At 35.6% G+C, this 21527-nt stretch overlaps 1 protein-coding gene across 1 annotated transcript in view; it reads right to left on the reverse strand.

Moving 5' to 3' along the window:
- The window catches only part of ITPR2 (inositol 1,4,5-trisphosphate receptor type 2), a 432120-nt gene that overhangs the window by 191080 nt on the left and 219513 nt on the right, over window positions 1-21527 (reverse strand). Inside the window, exons 35-37 of the mRNA XM_019737570.3 lie at window positions 12027-12217; window positions 6709-6851; window positions 402-510 (exon numbers count right to left, since the gene is read on the reverse strand). Of these exons, the coding sequence (XP_019593129.2) occupies window positions 402-510; window positions 6709-6851; window positions 12027-12217 (443 nt within the window). The remainder of the gene's footprint in view (window positions 1-401; window positions 511-6708; window positions 6852-12026; window positions 12218-21527) is intronic.

Below are 21527 nucleotides of genomic sequence, written 5' to 3' on the forward strand. Positions count from 1 at the left end.
TATTTACAATAAAAATTAACATATACCAAAATGCATAGCTCACTTTAATATGCAGCAGAACTTGATATAAAATCTTAGTAATGCATCTCAGTTGCCCATTATTGAAAAAGGTTATTTGGTCCATTGAAGCTATATGAGAAAAATATACATATTCAAGATAGACTATAATAAAAAAACAAATAAACCGAATACTTGGGCCATTTTAATCTTAGTTATTTCTCAATTCAAAGCAGACATGAAAGACGAATACTATAAAAATTCAAATTATCTCATTCATCTAAAGTACACATTCCATTAATATGAAATACAAGCAATTATATAATAACCTATTTTAATTCATTGGTTACAGTATTCTAGAAATTCTCCTTTACTTTCAAGTACTAAAAAAAATTTTTAAATACCTCTTCCACAAAGCTGTCTTTCTTCTCCAGCATTTCTCGTAAAGTCTGAAGAATTTTAATGCACAGTTTTTCTTCTTTCTCCATTAGTTTCTTTGTATGATTAATCAACCTTAAAGCAAAACATTAAAGCTTAAATAGGACAGAGATTTTTCTTCAAGCTATATACTAACATCATATGCTAGAGGGGAAAAAAAAATCACACTATTATTTGAGAATATGAAGTAAACAAGATAGATACCTGTTTTCAAAAGTTTAAAAATTTCATTTCAACTTACAGACTTTTTATTATAAAACATCTTTTGTTTTACAGGCAATATATCTTAGAGCTTCTAAATTATTCAGGTAGTGCACTTTTAGTGGGACACTATACTCTTTGAAAAACAATGAAACACTGATTATCTTACTAGTAGAGAAATATGAATATTTGCAGCATATTACATTTTATTCTGTTATACTATATTATTTTCTATGTACTATGCTACATTAATTATATAGCAGTAGCAGTATATAAATTTATAAATTGCAATCTTTGTATAATGGGCTGTCTTCCAGTTTCCATTAACAATAATCTTCACTGCTAGGTAGAAACAGGCAGTTTTTAGTACAAACAGGCATTTTTGTGATTGGAAGCAAAACAAAAACGAAAACAAAAAGTAACACTAAGACATCTATCCATTTACTATACTTGCTATAATTTGGACAAAAACTCTCATTTTATAGTGGTAACCTTTGCACTGTTGTTCTTTCAGGAGAAAAGTTTGAGGATAACAGTTACACAACATCCCCAAGAAGTCAAAATCAAGTAAAGTGTTCACCATTAGAATTTGCAACTTAGCATATGTAGCTCTGAACAAGCTGGTTCTCAAAATGACCCCGTGAGATACAAGTCTTCCTGGAAAAAAACCAAATGATGTAGAATATTATGGAATGATCTGATTTTAGTAACATAACAGAAGTTCTGTGGGACAAATCCTAAGGAAAATTGAGCTTTCAGTAGATGATGGCTAGTAAGTGGCTTATCGGGTGTCAGGGTAACGTACAAGGACTTCCCATGGATTCTCTTAATTCATCCTCACAACAAGCCAAAGCTACAGCTTCTATTATCAGGCTAATTTTACTGAGCAGAAAGCAGAGGTCCAGAGAGATAACGCAACTTGCCTCTGGTTACACAATTATTAAGTGGTGGCATCTGGAAATAGACCCAAGTCCATTTGACTTCAGAGCCAAGATTCTGAAGCACCACTCTGTGGTGACATGACACAGTTCACAGATCTCGAGTCTCAGAGTTACTATGAAGACAGTCCCAGCAACAGTAGGTTGCACGCAGCCACCTCTTTCATGACATGTGAGTGCTACAACACAGGTATTTGTAATGCCACAACCTAGACAAAGAAACTGTTACATTCTGTTAGGACAGTTGCCTAGGGCTGACAGAGAAAGTTTCTGTGAAGAGATAACATTTAACTATGAAGGTTTCACCTGGCAGAGAAGACTGGACAGAGAAGGCAGAAACAGAAAGCTAACCGTCATGTCCAAGAAATGATAAGTACCCCAACTGGCAGCTGACACTTAAGGATTTGGAAGAGGAGAGTATAAGAGATATGGTCTGAAAAGAAGGAACTGGAAATATTATTCTAGAGTCTGGACTTTATAGAAAATAGGGAACCACTGTTTCAAAGGACCTGAACGACCCTGTCTACGTGTGAAAAAAAATACCTCAATGGCAGTGGGGAAGGTGACATGGAAGAGTGAGAACAAGGTAGGAGATGAATAGAGCATATGATGGGGTATGGATACAAGAAGCAATATAGAAATAAAATAGCCAAGGCTTCACAGCAAAAGAAACCAACAAGAAGAAAAAGCAACCTACTAAATGGGAGAAGATATTTGCAAACAATATATTCGATAAGGGGTTAATATCCAAAATATATAAACAGTTCACACAACTCAACATCAAAAAACAAACAACATGATTAAAAGATGGGCAGAGGACCTGATTAGATACTTCTTCAAAGAAGACACATGGAAAGATGCTCAACATCACTAATCATCAGGACCACAGTGAGATATCACCACACACCAGTCAGAATGGCTATTATAAAAAAAACAACAAATTACAAGTGTTGGCGAGGGTGTGGAGATAAGGGAACCCACTGCATTGTCGGTTGGATTGAAGATTGGTGCAGCCATTATCGGAAACAGTATGGAGTTTCCTCAAAAAATTAAAAATAGAACTACCATATAACCAGAAATTCCACTTTTGGACATTTATCTGAAGAAAATGAAAACACTAATATGAAAAAATATATGCACCCTATGTTCATTGTAGCATTATTTACAATAGTCAAGATATTGAAGCTACCTAGGTATCCACTGATAGATGGATGGATAAAGATGTGCAATATATATACACACAATGGAGTATTACTCAGCCATAAAAAGGAATGAAACCTTGCTATTTGTGACAACATGGATGGACGTAAAGGGTATTATGCTAAGTAAAATAAGTCAGACAAAAGAAGACAAATACCATATGACTGCACTTATATGTGGAATCAAAAAAACAAAACAAATGAACAAATAAAACAGGAACAGACTCATAGATACAGAAAACAAACTGACAGTAGCCAGAGGGGAAGGCGGCAGGGAGAAGAGCGAAAAAGGTGAAGGGTATTGAGAGGTACAAACTTCTAGTTATAAAATAAATAAGTCACAGGGATGTTATGAACAGCATAGGGAAAAGAGTCAATAATATAGTAATTTTTTATGGTGACAGATGGTTACTAGACTTACTGTGATCATTTCATAAAGTATATAAATGTTGAATCACTATGTTGTACACCTGAAACTAATATAATGTTATATATCAGCTATACTTTAACAAAAAAATAATAAAAAAAAATGAAATAGCCAAGACTTGGTAAATAATGACATATGGGAAGTAGAAGACGAAAGGCAGATAATAGATGCCTGGAATTTATAGGCTGGGTTAGTAGATGGGCAGTGATACTTTTAAATGATAGCTATGTCATGCTTAAGGAGTGAAAAGAAACAGTGAGCTCCTTTTAGACATGTTAAGTCTGAGCATCATGGTTTATATATCCATGTGGTCAAGTGCAGCAGGCAGAATAGCTGTTCTAAAGTTCTCCTTGAAAGGAAAAAAACCTGTCTCTCTAAAACCTCTGCTATTTGGTCCTTTCTTTCACATGATAGTCTCTGAATGCATGAAAGTAATTTAGTAGGCATTGTAAATTTCTTTTGATTTTTTTTCTATCTGGGTGTTCCCATTTTCTTTAACTTGTCTTTAGATAAAATATTTAATTCACTAACCATTTGAAAATATCAATTGGATATATAAGAATGAATGGCCACTTGTTAGTGATTTCTACAAAGTGTTCATCTCTTACGTAATGTTTGGTTGTGTTACATCAAAGGCTTTCAAGTATTTTTTTCTATGATCTAAGGAAAAAATAAGTTTCACAAAACAACCTCCTACATAAATATTTGTATATTTGTAAAACACAAAAGTTACCTTTACTACATGAGACGCACTCTGGTATTTTATATTATTTCCTAATTCATTTTTTTAAATTAATGGTTGTCTCTCCCCCCTATGTTATTTGGATCAAATCCCAGTTTGTAAAACTCTGAGATTCTTCTCATAAGTGAGAAGTAAGTGCAGGTTTGAATGGACTGTAACCAGATACTTTAACAGTTAACACCCACATTGATCTATTCTCTCTTTATTCTGTTCTCTCTCACTCTATGTGACTAAGTAGATATGTGCATTTGGGTTCTTTCCTGGGATCTATCCCTCATGTTATCCAGCAGACCCATCTGAGTCAATAAGTTCCAAGAGTTAAATTCATTAGAGAAAGTTGGAAGCCCTACTTAAACCCTAGACCTAAACTATATTCTCCAACAAAACTCCACCAGAGAGCTCAGCACAGTAATTAATGCACGGCCCCTTGCATAGTCATTTATAAAGTTGGATTCTAATTTCATTAGATATTCTTGAAGATAAAGCCCTTGGTTCTTCGTAGAGCTGAGGAAGAAGTCAGATAAGCACTAGGGCAGAAAATTGACATTCCTGAACCTCAGGCCATAATACAATCCTCACAGTACAAAAACCTCTTCTCTAACCACTAAAGCAAGTGCGACACCTTTCTCCATCTGAGTGTAGGATGTAATATATTCCCACCGTCATATCACTCTGCTTCTCTCCTTTTAGTTTACCTGATGTTGTAACAGACTTGCCTCACCTTCAGCACAAGTCAATATTTTCTTAATATTCTGCATTGTTTAATATGACCTGCTCATAGACCTATATCTTTAAGTTCTAGACCAGTGCTGTCCAGCAGAACGTTTTCTGGGACAATTGAAATGTTCTGTATCTGTGCTGCCAGATTTGTTAGCTGCTAGCCACATATGGCTATTGAGCACTTAAAATGTGGTAAATGTGACTAAGGAACTGAATATTTTATTTTTATTAATTTTAAGTTTTAAATAACCATGTATATCTAGTAGCTGATGTATTAACAGCCATCTTAACACTGTATCAGCAAACTTTTTTTCTAAAGGGCCAAATAGTAAATGTTCTAGGTTTTATGGGCCATACAGACTAGGCAACTACTAGTAGACTCTGCCACAGTAGTATGAAAGCAACCACAGACAATATGTAAATGAATGTATATGACTGCGTTTCAATAAAACTTTATTTGCAAAAATAATCAAGGGGACCAGTTTAGCCTACAGGCTAGAGTTTGCCAATTCCTGTTCTAGACTCTGGAATATATCTATCTTATTATTTTTCCATATCAATTTTCTGGAGTTAAAAATCTCAGGTTTATAACCCCTTTTTTAACCCACATTCTATACATCAATATATATTCACAGAAGGTAAAGGGTATTTTTCAAAGACCTTATTTTTATACTATATTACTAGGCAATACTTCTTTATTTTTTATTTTTTCTAATGGCCTCCACAGTCATCAGTTTTATAGACACTCTAGACCTCTTCATTTAAAAATTCTTATTAGAAGACTGACAAGTCTTCTAATACAAATTAGAACAGTAGTTCTGGAGTGCACAACATATCAACCAATACTGGCAAATGCCCTAACAGATACATTTGTTCCTAGTTCCCTTAAAATATACTGAGTCTACAGCCAACAATCCATGATTCTGGCCATTATATAGAAACCCTACATCACTATCATCACTATTTGTAATTATCATCCCTGTAGTCAGTTCTTCTCATCCCATATCTTGTTTTCTCTCCCTAAATCCCAGCTTTAACTGGTAAAAGAAAGGAACATACTCTTGTGTCCCCTAATCCTGCAATTTCTTCCTCAGTAAGTCATAGTCAATAGAAGAGGTTTTGAGACTTCTTTCAGCAATATCCTCAGTCACACAGGAAATAACTATGGTGGATGATGGTCAAGGGGGTTGGCAGCATTCTGCAATTCTCCATCTAGATACTCTCCCCAAGGAAACGAGGTATCTCTGGCTGGCCATCTTGAGTCTACATGTGATGACTTGTAAATCATTCAGTGAAGTGCCCTCCATGTTAAGATATGTCCCTTCTTTCTGAGGCTAGTTATATTTTTTTTCCCACAATTGCTTATACTTACAGATCTTCCTTGAAAATTTTTCATTTACCATTAAAATGGAAATATTCTAGGATAAATATATTAACTCTAACAGATCTGACAATACCACACAAATGTTATGAAAAATAAGTAAATGAAAGAGCTGCAGAGAAGGATCATGGAGGCAGCACGACAGAGTGCTGAGTATGAGAACTAACAGCTCTTTACCTGAAGCACACCTGAATCTCAGCTTTCTCATCTGTAAAATGAAGCTGACTGTCAATCTCCCAGTGTTTGTGTACATTAGATAAAATTGGTAGACACACATAGGACAATAATGCACACAGTTAAGACCTCAATAAATGTTAGCTCCATTTTCTTTCTCTCTGTGCTAATGAAAACCAGTGACTTTAAACAGGAATCGTTTTCAAGTGTCACACGATATAGTTATAGAAAAGAACTAGAACCAAAATATTTTGTGCCCAATAATAACGCATTTCATTTTCAGTAAATTTTAGTAAAATATGATATCCTTCGCCAGAATAAAATTTCAATTAAATCCAATTAATGAGTTTGGAAGTATTTTTTAACATGGATTTTAGACCTTTCACATACTCTGTGGACTGTTGTTATGGGCCAGCAGAGTAAACAGCAGAAATGGTAGAGGCCATCTTAGTTTGGTAACACTAACAGAATCTCAGCTTGCACCCACTTACTTGGACATGAAAGCACCACATCGTATTCTTGCATCACTCCCCTCAGGGAACAGAAGTTCTGGACTGTACAACACATCAACCAACACTGAGAATTCAGCCTGCATCATCGGGCTGAACTGTTGCTCCAAGGAGGCCACTACGTCCTAAGGAATAAAGCACAAAAGAACCCACGTGAAGACCCAAGTAAAATTTCATCCTTTGAAGCTATGACAAGCCTCAGAATACTAACCAGGAATGAGTCGTGGCAATTTCAGAGAATGTGTACTCTACCTTCCCATGGCACTGATGTCTGTGTTTTAAGTATAATCTGGTTTTCTGTATAAATACTGCCTGAGTCTCCTTTTTCATTTATAAGGTAAGGGAGGAATGGGTAGCTCTATGATTTCTAAGGATATACACACAAGAGGAAGTCAATAAAGCCACGGTGACAAGCCCTGCAGTGTCTAGGATTGTAATGGAGACATGACACGTATTCATCAAACTGGAATAATTTGGGGCATGATTGTGGAAGAGCTAAAAGAGAGAGAGATTTTATATGCGTTATTGGTCATCAGAACTAACCATTTCTTCCAATGGGGAAATTCCTAAATATATTATTGGAAGCAGCCTTAGTACTACGCAAAGGTTCAATAACATTTAATAGTATTGGAAATTATATTGTTTGATAAACACTATTGGTTACCTACTCAACAGCCTTTCTTCACCCTCTTCCTTGCTAACAGAATCCCCATGCTTGTTTCTGAATCAGGCAGCAACATTCTCAGAGAGATGAGCCTCCTTCAGCTTAGGGTCAAAGGTTGATTAGTTTAAGCTAGTCATGGTCACTCCACTTGCTGTGCCAGGGATTGATCTAGCGGCCTAGGCATGATTACGTGGCAAGGTCCTGGCCAATAAGACATCAGGTAAAGTCTGCTGAGCATGTGGGGGCATGTGTTGGGAGATAAGGGGGCAGATTCCTATGGCTATCAAGATAGTGTGGAGTGTGAATCCAAAATGTGAGGCAGCTCTACTATGACCCTGGGAGACCAGCTTTAAGATGAAAGCCAACAGACCAATGGTGTTAGGACCCTTACCTATAGAGCTGATGAATTAACTAACTCAGAAAGAGCCCCGACTCCAGATTCCTTGCTATGCGAAACAATATATTTTTATTGTTTAAGCCACTATTAGTTGAATATTGTGCTAATTATAGCTGAAAGCATCCTGACATGTTTCTAAAATGAACTGTAGGCAATGATAATTTACTGAACATTCTTTAATGATTAAAGCATCCCCTTTTTGTTTTTAAAATAACTATGTTAGAAGACCAAAAATAATCTTCTCACATAAAGAAATACTTTATTCACCCATAGCTATGACATTTTTTGTTAAGCAGAAAGCTGACTGACAATTGCTTATTGTTACTCTCAGCTACAGCAACACAGATGGGGGTACCATCTCTCTTGGTTTCGTAACCAGTGGATTTCAGGAGTTAACTCTTGTTTAAATTTTTCTTCCCCTTTTAACAAAGGTTATCATTTCTATTTCAACTTCTCTAAATAAGTCTTCTAAGAACTTTTTAAAGACAGTTCAAAGAGAGTACAGGAAGAAAATGATGTAAATGGGAAACTAGATATTTCATAAAGATGGGAAGAGAATATGTTTATCAAACATGACCATATTTCATAAAATGTCCCTAAAACATACTATTTTTCATATTACTACTCTTCATTTCATTTACTAAACAAGTTGTGCACAGGTTTCTATGATGTGAATTGTGTCTTCATCTCTTTTTTTGATCAAAGGCCAACTATGTAGTCTCTCTAATTCATTATTTCCCTACGTATAAACTCAGGATAATGATACCAGCAATCACATGGGCTTGCGGTAAAGATTAAAGGTAAACACACAGAACAGCCTCTAACACATACTGGCCATTTATTATCCCTTAATAAATGTTAGTAATCATTATTATTGAGTAGTGGTATTAACTGCAATCATTACCCTGTTGCCAAATCCAGTGGTTACTTTTCTGTCCTCACCTTACCCAACCACTGCTAAGCATGTTACATACTTGTTCCTACTTTGTCAAACACTTTCTGCTCTTGGCTCTGTAACATCACACTTTCTTTATTTCCCACCTATGTCCTGACCATTCTTTTGCCAACTACTGGTAGTTCCTGGTCTTTTCTATATCTACACTTTCTTGTGAAGATCTCATCCAATTCCATGGTTTTCACATCATATATCTGCTGAAAATTCCTACACTTATATTTCCTGTATGGACATCTTTCCAAACCACTCCAGACTCATATATCCAACTGCCTATTTAACATACCCACATTGATAGCTAAATAGGCATTTCAAATTTAAAATTCTCCATATAGAAGTCCTGACTCCAACTCTCCCATTCTTCCCTATCTTAGCAAATGATCCAATCATATCATACCCAGACCCAACTTTGATTCCTCTTTCCAGCCCCACAACTCATCCATCCATCTACCAAGTCCTGTTGGCCCTGTAACCAAATAGAGCCAAAATGTATTCACATTTTTGTTATTATTGCTACCCACGTAAGCCCAATCACCATCAACTTTTGCCTGAATTAATGCAATAGACTCATGGCTTCCATGTTTGGACCCTACAAACCACTCACCACTCACAATCCACAGTGATCTTTTAAAAGGTAAACCAAGTTATGCCTATCCTCTGCTGAAAACCTCCAATGATTTGCCTTCTCACTTAGAATAAAATTCAAATGCCTTACCATGTAAGTCTCTACATGATTTGACTTCTTATTTCATATTACCTTGCTCATTAAATTCCTGCCCCAATGGGCTTCTCTGGGTCCCTCAAACACACAACCTTGCTCCTGCCATTGCACTATTGCATTTACTCTTCCATCCCCTAAAACTCTCTGTCCTCAACTCTTTGAACAGATTATTCCTCTTCAGGATTATTATTCATGATAGATTATTCAGGATAGATTACTCAATGCAAATGTTACCTCTACAATAGAGAGGTGCTTCCAGCTATAAGATCATTCTTGCAATGACTGTCCACTATGTTGTTACCCTGATTTATTTATTCGTAGCAGTTTTAACTATCTAACACTATATATTTACTGGGCTAGAATGTGTGTTCCATAAAGGCATAGGCCTTACGGTTCTATGTCCAACACACAGTGGCTGGTATAGAGCTTTCACCAATACATGCTTATTTAATGAATGCCAATGACCATGCTAAAACAAGTTTAGGAATAGCCCCTGTGTGCTGGTTGACACTGTTATCTACCTCTCCTCTGAAATATTCTACTTATTTGGCTCTCATAAACCTGACTCCCCTCCTTTTTGACCCTGCCTTTTTTCTCTCTTATTTGGCCATTCTACCAATCCTGGCCTCTCGTAAGACTTTTTTTTTTTTTTCTGTCACTATCCGAATATTCCATCTACTCTTCTCACTCTAACTATTATCTATAAATATAGACTTCACTTCATTATATTCAGTAGTTTGTTAACCTAATTCAGCTTATTTTCAATGACCATAGCTAACATACTTCTACTATATTTTCTCCTTCCCTCTTACAATAAAGAGTCTTAATGATATCACCTAGTCTCCAATCATTAGTGCCTCTCAAATGCCTCTCTGTATCTCCATCCAGCAGCCACCAAGTCTATAGACCTTGCCTTCCTTATTTTTTGCAACACCTGTTTCTTCGTTTCATTCATACTGACACCTGGCTAAGTAAGACCTTTAGTAATTCCTATTAATCTGCCTTCCTCTAGTCTCTTTCTGATAATTCTATTCTACAAACCAGTAATTGTTTAATCACTTATATTGACATTTTCCTCTAAACTTTTAATGACTTATAGGCTTCAAGTTCCTCATACTGAGTGTAACTTGTCTTTTTAGCCACCTGTAACACTCATCTATTAAAACTCTGCACCTCCACCAATTAATCTACATGTGACCACTCATAATATTTATTCCAGTTCATGTCTTGACCATTTCCTCAAATTTGTTCCATGAAGTCTTCTATAATTATGTGGGTGGGAAGATGTATGTTATAGATTGAATTGTGTCTCCCTCAAAACTCATATAGTGATGTCCTAACCCCCAGTGCTTCAGAGCGTGATTATAATCGGAAATAGGACCCTTATAGACATAATTAAGATAAAATGAATTCATATGAGTGAACTCTAATCAAATATGACTGGTGTCCTTATAAGAAGAGGATAACAGAATACAGACATGTATGTGCAAAGAGGAAAGGCCATATGAAAACACAATAGCAAGGCAGCCATCCGCAAACCAAGGAGAAGAGGACTCAGAAGAAAACAAACCTGCCAACACCTGCTCTTGTGCTTCCACTGTGTTTCCCCAAAAATAAGACCCGGTCTTATATTAATTTTTGCTCCAAAAGATGTATCAGGGTTTATGTTCAGGGGATGTCATACTGAAAAATCATGCTAGGGCTTATTTTCCGGTTAGGTCTTATTTTTGGGGAAACACGGTAGCTCCAGAACTGTGAGAAAATAAATTTCTGTTGGTTAAATTACCCAGTCTATGATATTTTGTGATCACAGCCCGAGCAGACTAGTAGAATGTCTCTCTTTACTCAATGTCCCAGAATGTGCAGGCCAAAAAACAGGAGAGGGTTACTATACAAATAATTTGGGAGTAAAGGTGCTTATACCATTCTCACCAAAGGAGTATAAGAGAATACTAAGAGACAAATTGAAGTAAGGTTATGAATATCTAATTTTTTACATGTGTCTGTATGGTAAATTATTTTACCAAATTTTATTATTGATATTATGATTATTATTTTGATACTAAGACTCATTACTATAAACACATTAAAAAATATATACTCACTAAAAATAACTTACAACATATAATATTGAAATAACTATGTACAGTGCCAGCTGGGTACTAGACTAATCAGGGGGAATCACTTCATAAATTATATAAATGTCTAACCACTATACTGCACACCTGAAACTAATATAAAACAATATTGAATGCCAACTGTGATTGAAAATAAATTTTTTTTTTAAAGTATCTGGTCTGTTAAACAAAATTGGAAAACTTTAATAAATAAATAAATAAATAAATAACTCTCACAACAACTTTTACCTGGAAGCTATGCTTTTAAAAAGGGTAGTGTTGGTAGGGAATTACAAAAGAAAGTCTGGTCCCCAACTAGAATTTGATATTTTTAACCTTATTTTATTTAATATATGTGACTACATATATTAAAAATTAATATATGTGACTACATATATTAAAAGTTATAATTTAGAGAACATTAATGCTATTTCATGCTTGTATTGTACCTGTAATTTTTCAATAATATTTCTATAATCCCAAGCAGGCCCTCCAAGAGCTTCCTTAAAGCGTGGTCCAGAGCGAGCTGATAGTCTCCAACCCATGGCTGCTCTCTGCACCATATTTGAATGGTTCTTCATGAAAAGAGTATTAACTTGGCTGTCCAAATCCACTGGAATAGCAATTCCACGATTCTTTGCTGAAAAAGAAAGATTTTAAATATTTTCTCTTAATTTGACTAAAGCGTCTTACACATTACCAAAATAATATTACAAACACAGAACAAATAAAAAAGAAAAAAATATAAGATAAATAAGTGCTGGAATATAACATACAGTTTGATGACTATACCGAATACGTAGGGCATATTTGAAAGTTGCTAAAAGAGTAGATCTTAAAAGTTTTCATAAAAAACTTGTAACTATTTGAGGTGACAAATGTTAACTAAATTTATTATTATAATCATTTTATAATATGTACATATGGGAAATCATTATGTTGTACACCTTAATACAAAGTTATATGTTAACTATATCTCAACACAACTAGTTAAAAAAAAGAAAAAATAGATCTAAACTTTAAATGCTACCATTAAATTGTTTTATATGACTGCAAAAGCTTTTAAACTGAAAGTATTTCAATTTTTAAGACCAATTATTAATGTAGGCTTATTAAACATTCAAGAACTTACTTTATTTCTTGATGATTAATTTTTGAAATGCATTTCATACAGCATCAATATAGGAAAACACTGTATACTAATCATGCAAATTATACAAAACACCACATAACAATCTTCCCAGATGCCAAGGAAAATAAGAAAGCAGACACACACAGTTTCATGTGGTAAAACATATGAGGAAAAAAAAACAAAAAATTGAAGAGTATAAAAAATCTGCATTGGAAGATGGTACACATGTCTTTCTTCCCCAAATCAACTAAAATTGATATTTTATTAGACTTATATGACAATACTGATGAGAATGCTTTCCATGAGGAAAATAGAAATGCTGAGGCATTTTTGCAAGCAGAATGAAGATGGGATTAGCCCGTCCAGAGAAGGAAGAGAAGAAACTTTTACAAGAGATTCATGTTAGAACAGGTCTTCCTAGGTGCATAGTCAACCAGGGGTCTAGGAGAACCATCCGGGCAACTCAATAAAGAATAGCATCTGAATACCATAGCTGGGAAGTTAAGGTCCTCCTCCCTCTGACTAGCATAAACAGAGCAGTTGGCAGTTGGTTTTTACTCAGAGGATAAATTTAGAGAAATGTAAAAATGTTCTCTCCAGAAAGTGGAATATCTGTGCCTGGAGAGAATGCCAAATGAAGGTGTTAGGACTTGATAGAGAAGGAGAATAGACCTTGAAGTAACTCCAAAAATCTTCCTCAAATAAGAAACAGAACAGTGGAGAGAGAAGAGGCAGCTCCAGCAAAAGAGAAAATATACACAAGACTCCAACCCCTCAGCAATAACCTAATACCCTCCTGTAGAGTATATATGTTGAATTGAGGTTTGCAAAGTAAGGTGTTTACTAGTAGGGAGAGGACTATGTTCACACATGTGTGAGACTGAAAAGAGTGAAGTAAAAAACGTTTTTGTGTGAAACTGAGCATAACAAAATTGAATGATAAACTTGTTCACCAAAACAGCTTCTGGTCATCACCTAAGAAGTAAACAAGTCCAAGGAAAAGAGGACAAAAGCAGAACTCCAGAGCAATGCTGTGAGTAGTCTGACTGGGCGCTCTGGCTAAGACCCTCTGCGAGGCTCTGAGCGACACACTCTGCAACGTCCTCTGGGACGTTCATCTGGGCGACCCGACAGTGTCTTCTGCGAGGTGCAAGCTGCGATACTCCCCGACTCTCCGAAGTTCTTTGCAAGACCAGCTTGCCTCAGACCCTTCGTTGGCCCAGTCATCTCTCCCGGACCAGGGACCTTCTCCACCTCAATTTGACTCTGGGACTTGGTTTGTTATTAAATTCTATTCTATTCTGTAAAACCTTCTGTGCTTACCAGAGCATTGGCCTCTGGAGGGACATTGGCTCCCAAATATAGCTGTTTACTTACTCTACCTGAACCTGTGTGTCAGGACTTTGTTCCCCACTCGTGTTACGAGTAACACGTAGGGACGTAGGGCCCTGCCAAGGGGTTAATGTCCCCTTGACTTTCAGGAAGAGACTGAAATGTGGCGACTGTCCTTCACAGGTGCTCGCGACACCTCCTTATTTAAACACTTGTTAGTATTCTCAGCCTGTCTTCTGCTATACACACACACACACACACACACACACACACACACACACACAGGAAAGCCCGCATATCATTTATACAGCGCCTCACTATGAACTCTGGGTCGACCCTGTCATTTATATGGGAATGCTAATAGAGAAATAGACCTTCAAAATGACAGTCGAAACCTATGCCAGTTATTACAGACTTTTATAACTATGAATACATCACCGAGCCACACAGGAAAACAAAGGGCATTAAGAATAACTGGCCCCAGTGAAAAAAGGTATGATTCAGGGGAGAACAAAATACTAATTATTATCCTCAGAGAATCTGAGTATATTCTGCTCCAAAAAAACAAGGAAAACAGAAAAAAATAAAGAACTCTTGGTAATTAAATTACCATCACATAAACATTTCAAAAATTGGTTGGAAAAGAAAAGGACAGGAACAAAGACCAAGGTGGTAACCTGGAAAAGTCTTGAACATAAAACATCAAAAGGGAAAATAAAACAGTGAGAGTATGAAATAGGAAGGATTAATCCAGGAAGTGCAAGATCTCACAAATATAAGTTTCAGAAAGAAATATCAGAGACAGTAGAAAGGAAGATATTAATAAAACAATAAAAGACAACTTTCTTGATCGAAACAAAGATGTAAATCTTCTAACTGAAGGAGCCCATTGTGTTATTTAAACAGGATTAAATAAGCATATTGGCCATATTCTGGTAAAAATTTACAATGCTGTTATAGGATGAATTGTGCCACCCCCAAAATATCTATATCTATATCTATATCTATACTATATCTATATCTATATCTATATCTATCTATATCTATATCTATATCTATATCTATATCTATATCTATATCTATATCTATATTTATTGAAGTCCCCATCAAAAGTACCTGTGAATGGGACCTTATTTCTTAGCAATGTAATCAAGTTAAGTCAAGGTCATACCAAACTAGGGTAGACCCTAATTCAATACAACTGGTGTCCTTAGAAGAAGGAGAACAAGGAAACAGAGACACACAGAGAGGGAAAAACACCATGTGAAGATGGAGGCAGAGGTTGGATTTATGCAGCTGCAAACCAAGGAATGCCGAAAAATGCAAGCAAACACCAGAAGCTAAGAGAAAGGCATAAACAGATTCGTCCCTGGAGTCTTCAGAGAGAGCATGGTGCTGTGACACCTTGAGTCTAGCCTCTAGAACTGTGACACAATACATTTCTGTTAGAAAAAATCAAATGTGATACTCAATTAAAAACATTTCAGAACATGTAAGGCTCAGAAATTTTTCTCTGAATGCTCTATGAAAATTACCCTCATCCCCAAAAGAAACAAGAAAGGAATCCAAAAAAATGTCAATGTGAATACAAGAAATCATGGCAACTGATGTGAACCTGAAGAAGAGAATAAAGCTAAAAACAAATGTAAGATCTGTTAGATATTAATGGTTAGAAAATTCTCTTTCATTGGAAAGTTTTAATATCACAGCACTACATCTAACAGTTATACAATGAAAAATATTTACACATAGTATTATATAGATCTGATCATTTATTTTTAAATTTTATCAACCTATAAGGGATTTCATTACATTTCAGAACAGAATACAAATGTCACAAATCATCACAACATAAAACTAACAATCTATCAAGCAATAATTAGAACACAGAGTGGGAGTGAAAAGGTAGAAATGAAGGTAATACATTCATTTCTTTATTTTTCATAGTGTGGAGCACATAGACATTATTTAGAGCTGGTAAATCAAGAGATAAAGATTTAAGGATATACTCAAAGTTATAATCATAGTCCTTGGAAGACTTTTTTAAATGAGTGAAAATAGGAAGGGAGGGAAAGAGATGGAGAGGAGGGAGGGAGGGAGACGGGGAGAGAGAGAGAGAGAGAGAGAGAGAGAGAGAGAGAGAGAGAGAGAGAGAGAGAGAGAGAGAGAGAGAGAGAGAGAGAGAGAGAGAGAGAATGAATGACTCCGCTTGCTTCATATAATGAAAGGAAAGCAACAATAGTAGAGGGCAGGGCGTCCGGATGGTTCAGTTGGTTAGAGCAAGCTCTCAACAAGGTTGCATGGTGGGCTGCGCCCCCTGCAACTAAGATTGAAAACTGGCGACTGGACTTGGAGCTGAGCTGCGCCCTCCACAACTAGATTGAAGGACAACGACTAGGAGCTCATGGGCCCTGCAGAAACACACAGTTCCCCAGTATTCCCCAATAAAATTTAAAAAAGAAATACAATAGTAGAGAGCATTATTTCTACTGCTGAAAATTCTCTGATGCTGAAAGATACTTAAAAAACTTCTTTGAAAATGAACAATTTTAGCTAGTGACACAAAAAGTTACCATTTTAAACAAGAGTTCAAGCTAAAGTTTTAAGGGAATAATAACAGCTCTAAGGCAACCCTAAACAATCAATTGCACCACCACTGCCTAGATTTCCCTAGTGAACGTTTTCCTAATATTCATTATAAATTTCCCTTTCCAAAGAAATACGATGTCTCTATTTATGTCCATCACTCACAACAGAGCAACAGCCTCCTGTCCCATCTGAAGGACAGACAGCCTCGATACTGCCAAGCTGCACATATTTTTCTAAATACTTAATCCTGCACCATGATCAAATCCTGGCAAGACTTGCATCCTTTTCTGGCTGCATCACACATAAACTGGGCTTGCTCTAAACATTTACAAGTCCAACAGAAGATATTACTGCTTATATGTTATTTTCTAAGCAACAAAAATAACAGAAATTATAAACCTTAATATAGCTCAAAACATATTACAACCAAGTTCCCACTAAAGTTTAAACAAATGGGGGGCTGTGGAGGGTTGGGATTTATCACCCCTTTAGGAATCAGGTACATTAGATAAAACTGACCATTAATTAAGTGTTGTTGCTATGACTAAGGCTTACACAAAGAAGTGCTCCGTGAATATTTTCCAATGACACCAAGTGGGAATGCTGCCCAATGGCAGCACCTCTGTTATTCTTAGCAGGGCAGCCCCACCCCGTTAGTGAGGTCAGGAAAACCTCACCCCGCCCCAGATGCTCCTGTGAGCTGCTGCTGCTATTCCACTATGGCCACCACCATGGACAAACCAGGCTGAGGACAAATCAGACTCTAATGTTCCAAAATGCGTTGCAAAGGATTTTTTTGTCATTGCTTTTTCCAAAACTGTACCACTTTAATTGGTATTTTCTAGTCCCCTGTCTTAGCACAAATTGGACAATATAAACTGAGTAAAATATTCTACTTTCTTTTGCCCAAAGATAAATCACAAGGGCTAAATCACAATTTCTAGGCAATAAAAGGAAATTAACTATTCACTTGGGGGAAACAAGAATTTGAGTTAAAGTAAATCAGCTGCGTAGATAATGATAAACATTTTTCAAGCAATTGTAAAAATATTAACACCTTTAAAGATGTGACCTGAAATAGATTCCCTGCACTGTCAAAATATTATAAATATTAATTTGAAAGCAAAATTGAAAACGCAAATTTGGCTTTCCATATATTGTTTGAAAATTAAGACAGAAAAAATGACTAGGAAAAGAATTAATTCATGATCTCACTTACAAGAATATTAATAACTAGAACAATATTTTTCAAATGCAACTAAAAATATGATCCAAACTTAGCTTACTTTTATTAAGCTACAAAAATCCTGGTATAAATAGTATATTGAAATGTAAACTAGGATGTATTCTTGTGACAAAATGGCTATTCCCTGTCCCCTCTCCCTCTCAATAAAAAGAACTAATGAATTTACTAAAACCGGTTTTCTTCTGGAATGTAGCATTAACTCTTATGTGCTTTAGTGGTCACACTAAAGTTTAAAATATTTTAAAAAGAAATGTTTCTATTTCTCTCCTCAGAGTACAATTGAGATACTACTTTGCTAAGGATATTTTGTCAGCGAATAAGTATATGATGTCCTTTAAAAACGAATAGGAGAGAGGATAGGTGGTTATTAATGCATTTATCTTTTGTAGTGTTCTGCCTAGAGATAGATAGTTCTCTAAAATGAGCTATCTTTATTCACAGGTATTTTGATCATTAGGCTAACCAACTAATTAGGCTTATAAATCCTGAAAATTCTCTGGATATGACAAGTCTTTGCAGTCAATTTAAGATGCAATCAAAATCTATTTCTAATTATTACTCATTAAAGACTGCAGATTATGTGAAAATTTTTAATGAGACAAAACTACTGATGATATCTGCCAGACCAAAATCTCCGAGAACACATATACTGCAGTGATAGGTTCTCTGGGAAAAAAAAAAAAAAAAGAAAGAAAGAAAGCTTAGATAGATAAACTGACAGATAGAGGGAAAAGGCAACAGAAAGTATAAGCATTAATTAAAACACTCGATTGTCAGGCCCCACTGTATAGGCCCACAAGAGCAGCTGGTGCACAAGGAAGGTGTAATGGGTAGGCAGAGAGAGGCACCTTTTTGGTATCACGTCAAAATACCCAGGATAAATCTGTACTAAAACACTAGTGTTTTTAAACATGAAGAACATTAAAGATACGAAATGCATCTTTCCTGTTTGGCATTCAAACTATACTCAATTAATCCCCAAAATTGAATAAAGAATATAATTTTATGAGTTATGCAAGAACTAGTATTGGCACACCTGACGAGTCATCTGGAAAAGATAAAGTTGATTATATATCCTATACCTTACTACTAAATACATTCCAGATAACTCAAAATTATAAACAGCCTCATCAAAAACACAAACAGACAGAAAAATTAAAACCATGAAAATTCTCAATGGGAATTACAAAAACATCTCAAACTGATCAAGGCCATTCTGAAGATAAAAGAGAATCTAACAAGCCTAAAAGAAAATAAATTTCTGCATGCCAGAAACAAAACAAAACAAAACAAAAACAAAAACAAAATAAAATAAAAATTCAAATGAAAAATTAGGGGAAAGAAATGGTAACATCCTAGAGAGATTAAAATAAATGTGTTTGTTTTAACAGAGACTGAATTTCTCTTCTCAAAGGGTTAATATTTTATACATGGTCAAATTTAGAGAGAACAATTGGCTTGAAAATTAATGTTGATTATTCAAACCATTTGTAAAAGATATTTTACAGAATTTCCATTTGGGAAAAAGATTATGTTGCCAAAAAGTACCCAAAATTAATACCACCACCCCAAATCATTTGAAGATTATGAAACACATGGGACAAAATTCTTTTTTAAGTAAAATAATATGGAAGTCATTTTTGGATGCTTTTCCTTGAAATACTTCTAATACGTAATTTTATATGAAGAGCAAACTGAGGAACAATAACTGACCGTGGGCATTAATATTGATCCATATTTTGTATCCTCAAGGTATAAAACAGGTAATGTTTGAACTGATTTGTGATAGTAAGCATCACAAATATCTGCTAGCACGTCCGTCTAAAAGGGGTTTAGATCCTGGCTCTGTCCCCACCCTGCTGTGTGATGTTGGGCAAGTTGCCTAAGCTCACTAACCTGACGTCCCGATCTGTAAAATGGGGCTAACAATTCTGTCCACATCACAGGGTTCACTGCACCATGCACTGATAAATGCAGGGGAAATGCTGACTTAGTAAGTGCTTTTCCTGATTTTTACTAGCTTTTGTACCCAATGTACAAATAAGGAAAACAATGAAGCATTTTTGATGACACATGAGGTAAGCTAATATACTTGAGAGCACTTTAGAAATTGTAAAGTGTTGTGTAAGTGTCACTATAATAGATATTTGCATTTACAGGAATGTGTTTACCAATTTGTAAATGCACTGAAAATTTGCTTAATAACAAGGTATTCTCTCTGTTATATGTTTCTTAAATATGTATACTCTTCGTTTTCTTTGATATTACAAATTCTTACACATTTGAATTGTGTTAAATTTTAGTGCCTCTCTGTATTCTTAAAGAGTTGCTGAAACACAAAAATGATTTTGCACCTGAATTATAAAACTTTAGACAGATCCCTATGTGGCAAGCCAAATTGCCATAGTTCTAGTTTATATGTTAGGGATTCCTAAGATAGCATTTCTGGGGTAACACAGTACAGCATAAACTCCATACTCAAGGGAAACTTGGATTCCAAACCCAAATCAGCTACTTACTAATCGGGCAACTTATTTACCCTTTTTAAGTCTAAATCTCACTATCTGTAAAATATCTAGTGCATGGATTATTATCAGTCAACAAACACATTAAATTGCTTAATCAGCACCAGGCACTTTCAGGTCCTAGCAGTGAATAAAGCAAAGGCCCTGCTTCTCACATTCTCATGGGAGAAGCAGACAACAAAGAAGCAAAAATAAGTAAACAAGCCAACAAGGTGCTTTCAAATAGTGATAAATTCTAAGAGGAAAATAAAATAGTGAAATCTGATAAGGGGTGGGAAGAAGCAGGGAATCTATATGGGACATTCTGGAACACTTCACTGAGCACTTAACTTTTGAGCATGTGATAATCTGGGGGAAGAGGATTCAAATAGAGGGAAGAGCACATGCAAATCCCCTAAGATTAAAAAAAAATAATCCTGGTGTAGATGAGAGACAGAAAGAAAGCCAGTATAGACAGAATAGAGTTGGGGGGTGGGAGAGAAACGAGGAGCAGTATCTGAAGCTCAGAGGATGAAGGGCATTCTAAGCCATTGGAAGGAATATGAATTTTAAGTGCAATGAAGAGGTTGAAATAGGTGAGTGGTATGACGTGATTTACATTTTAAGATCACTCTAACTACTACAGAGGGAATGGGTTGTGTAGCAGGACAGGAATGGAGGTAGGGTGTTCAGTAAAAAGACTTCTGTATTCCATGTCAGATGATGGTGGATTTGGACAAGGGTGTCACATGAGAGAATGAAAAAAATAATGTGTTTTGCAAGTGGAACTAATAGAATCTGCAATTGTATTTAATGGAAGTGAGCAAAAGAATCAAATTTAACCCCTAAGGTTTTAAAAGAGTATTAATTGTAAAATAGGTATTCTTTACAGTGGGACAAAAATCTGCCTCTTGCAGCTGTCATATGTTAGTGAAAACCCTATCCCTAGGAAGCTGTAAAAGAAGTCCATTTACCTCCAAGTGTTGGAAGATAGTTATTATGTTCCCCTTCGATTTAATTTCTTTGTCTAAATATTTCAAACACTTTTAATTACTACTCAAGTAAGGTGGGTTTAAATCCCTTCACTACCAAGGATGTTCACTTCTGAATGCCTTTCATTTTGGTTGTATGTTTTTCCATGAACAGT

This window comes from Rhinolophus sinicus, chromosome 1 (assembly GCF_057876585.1).
Source record: "Rhinolophus sinicus isolate RSI-liver-muscle chromosome 1, RSI-T2T, whole genome shotgun sequence".
Classification (NCBI taxonomy): Eukaryota; Metazoa; Chordata; class Mammalia; order Chiroptera; family Rhinolophidae; genus Rhinolophus; species Rhinolophus sinicus.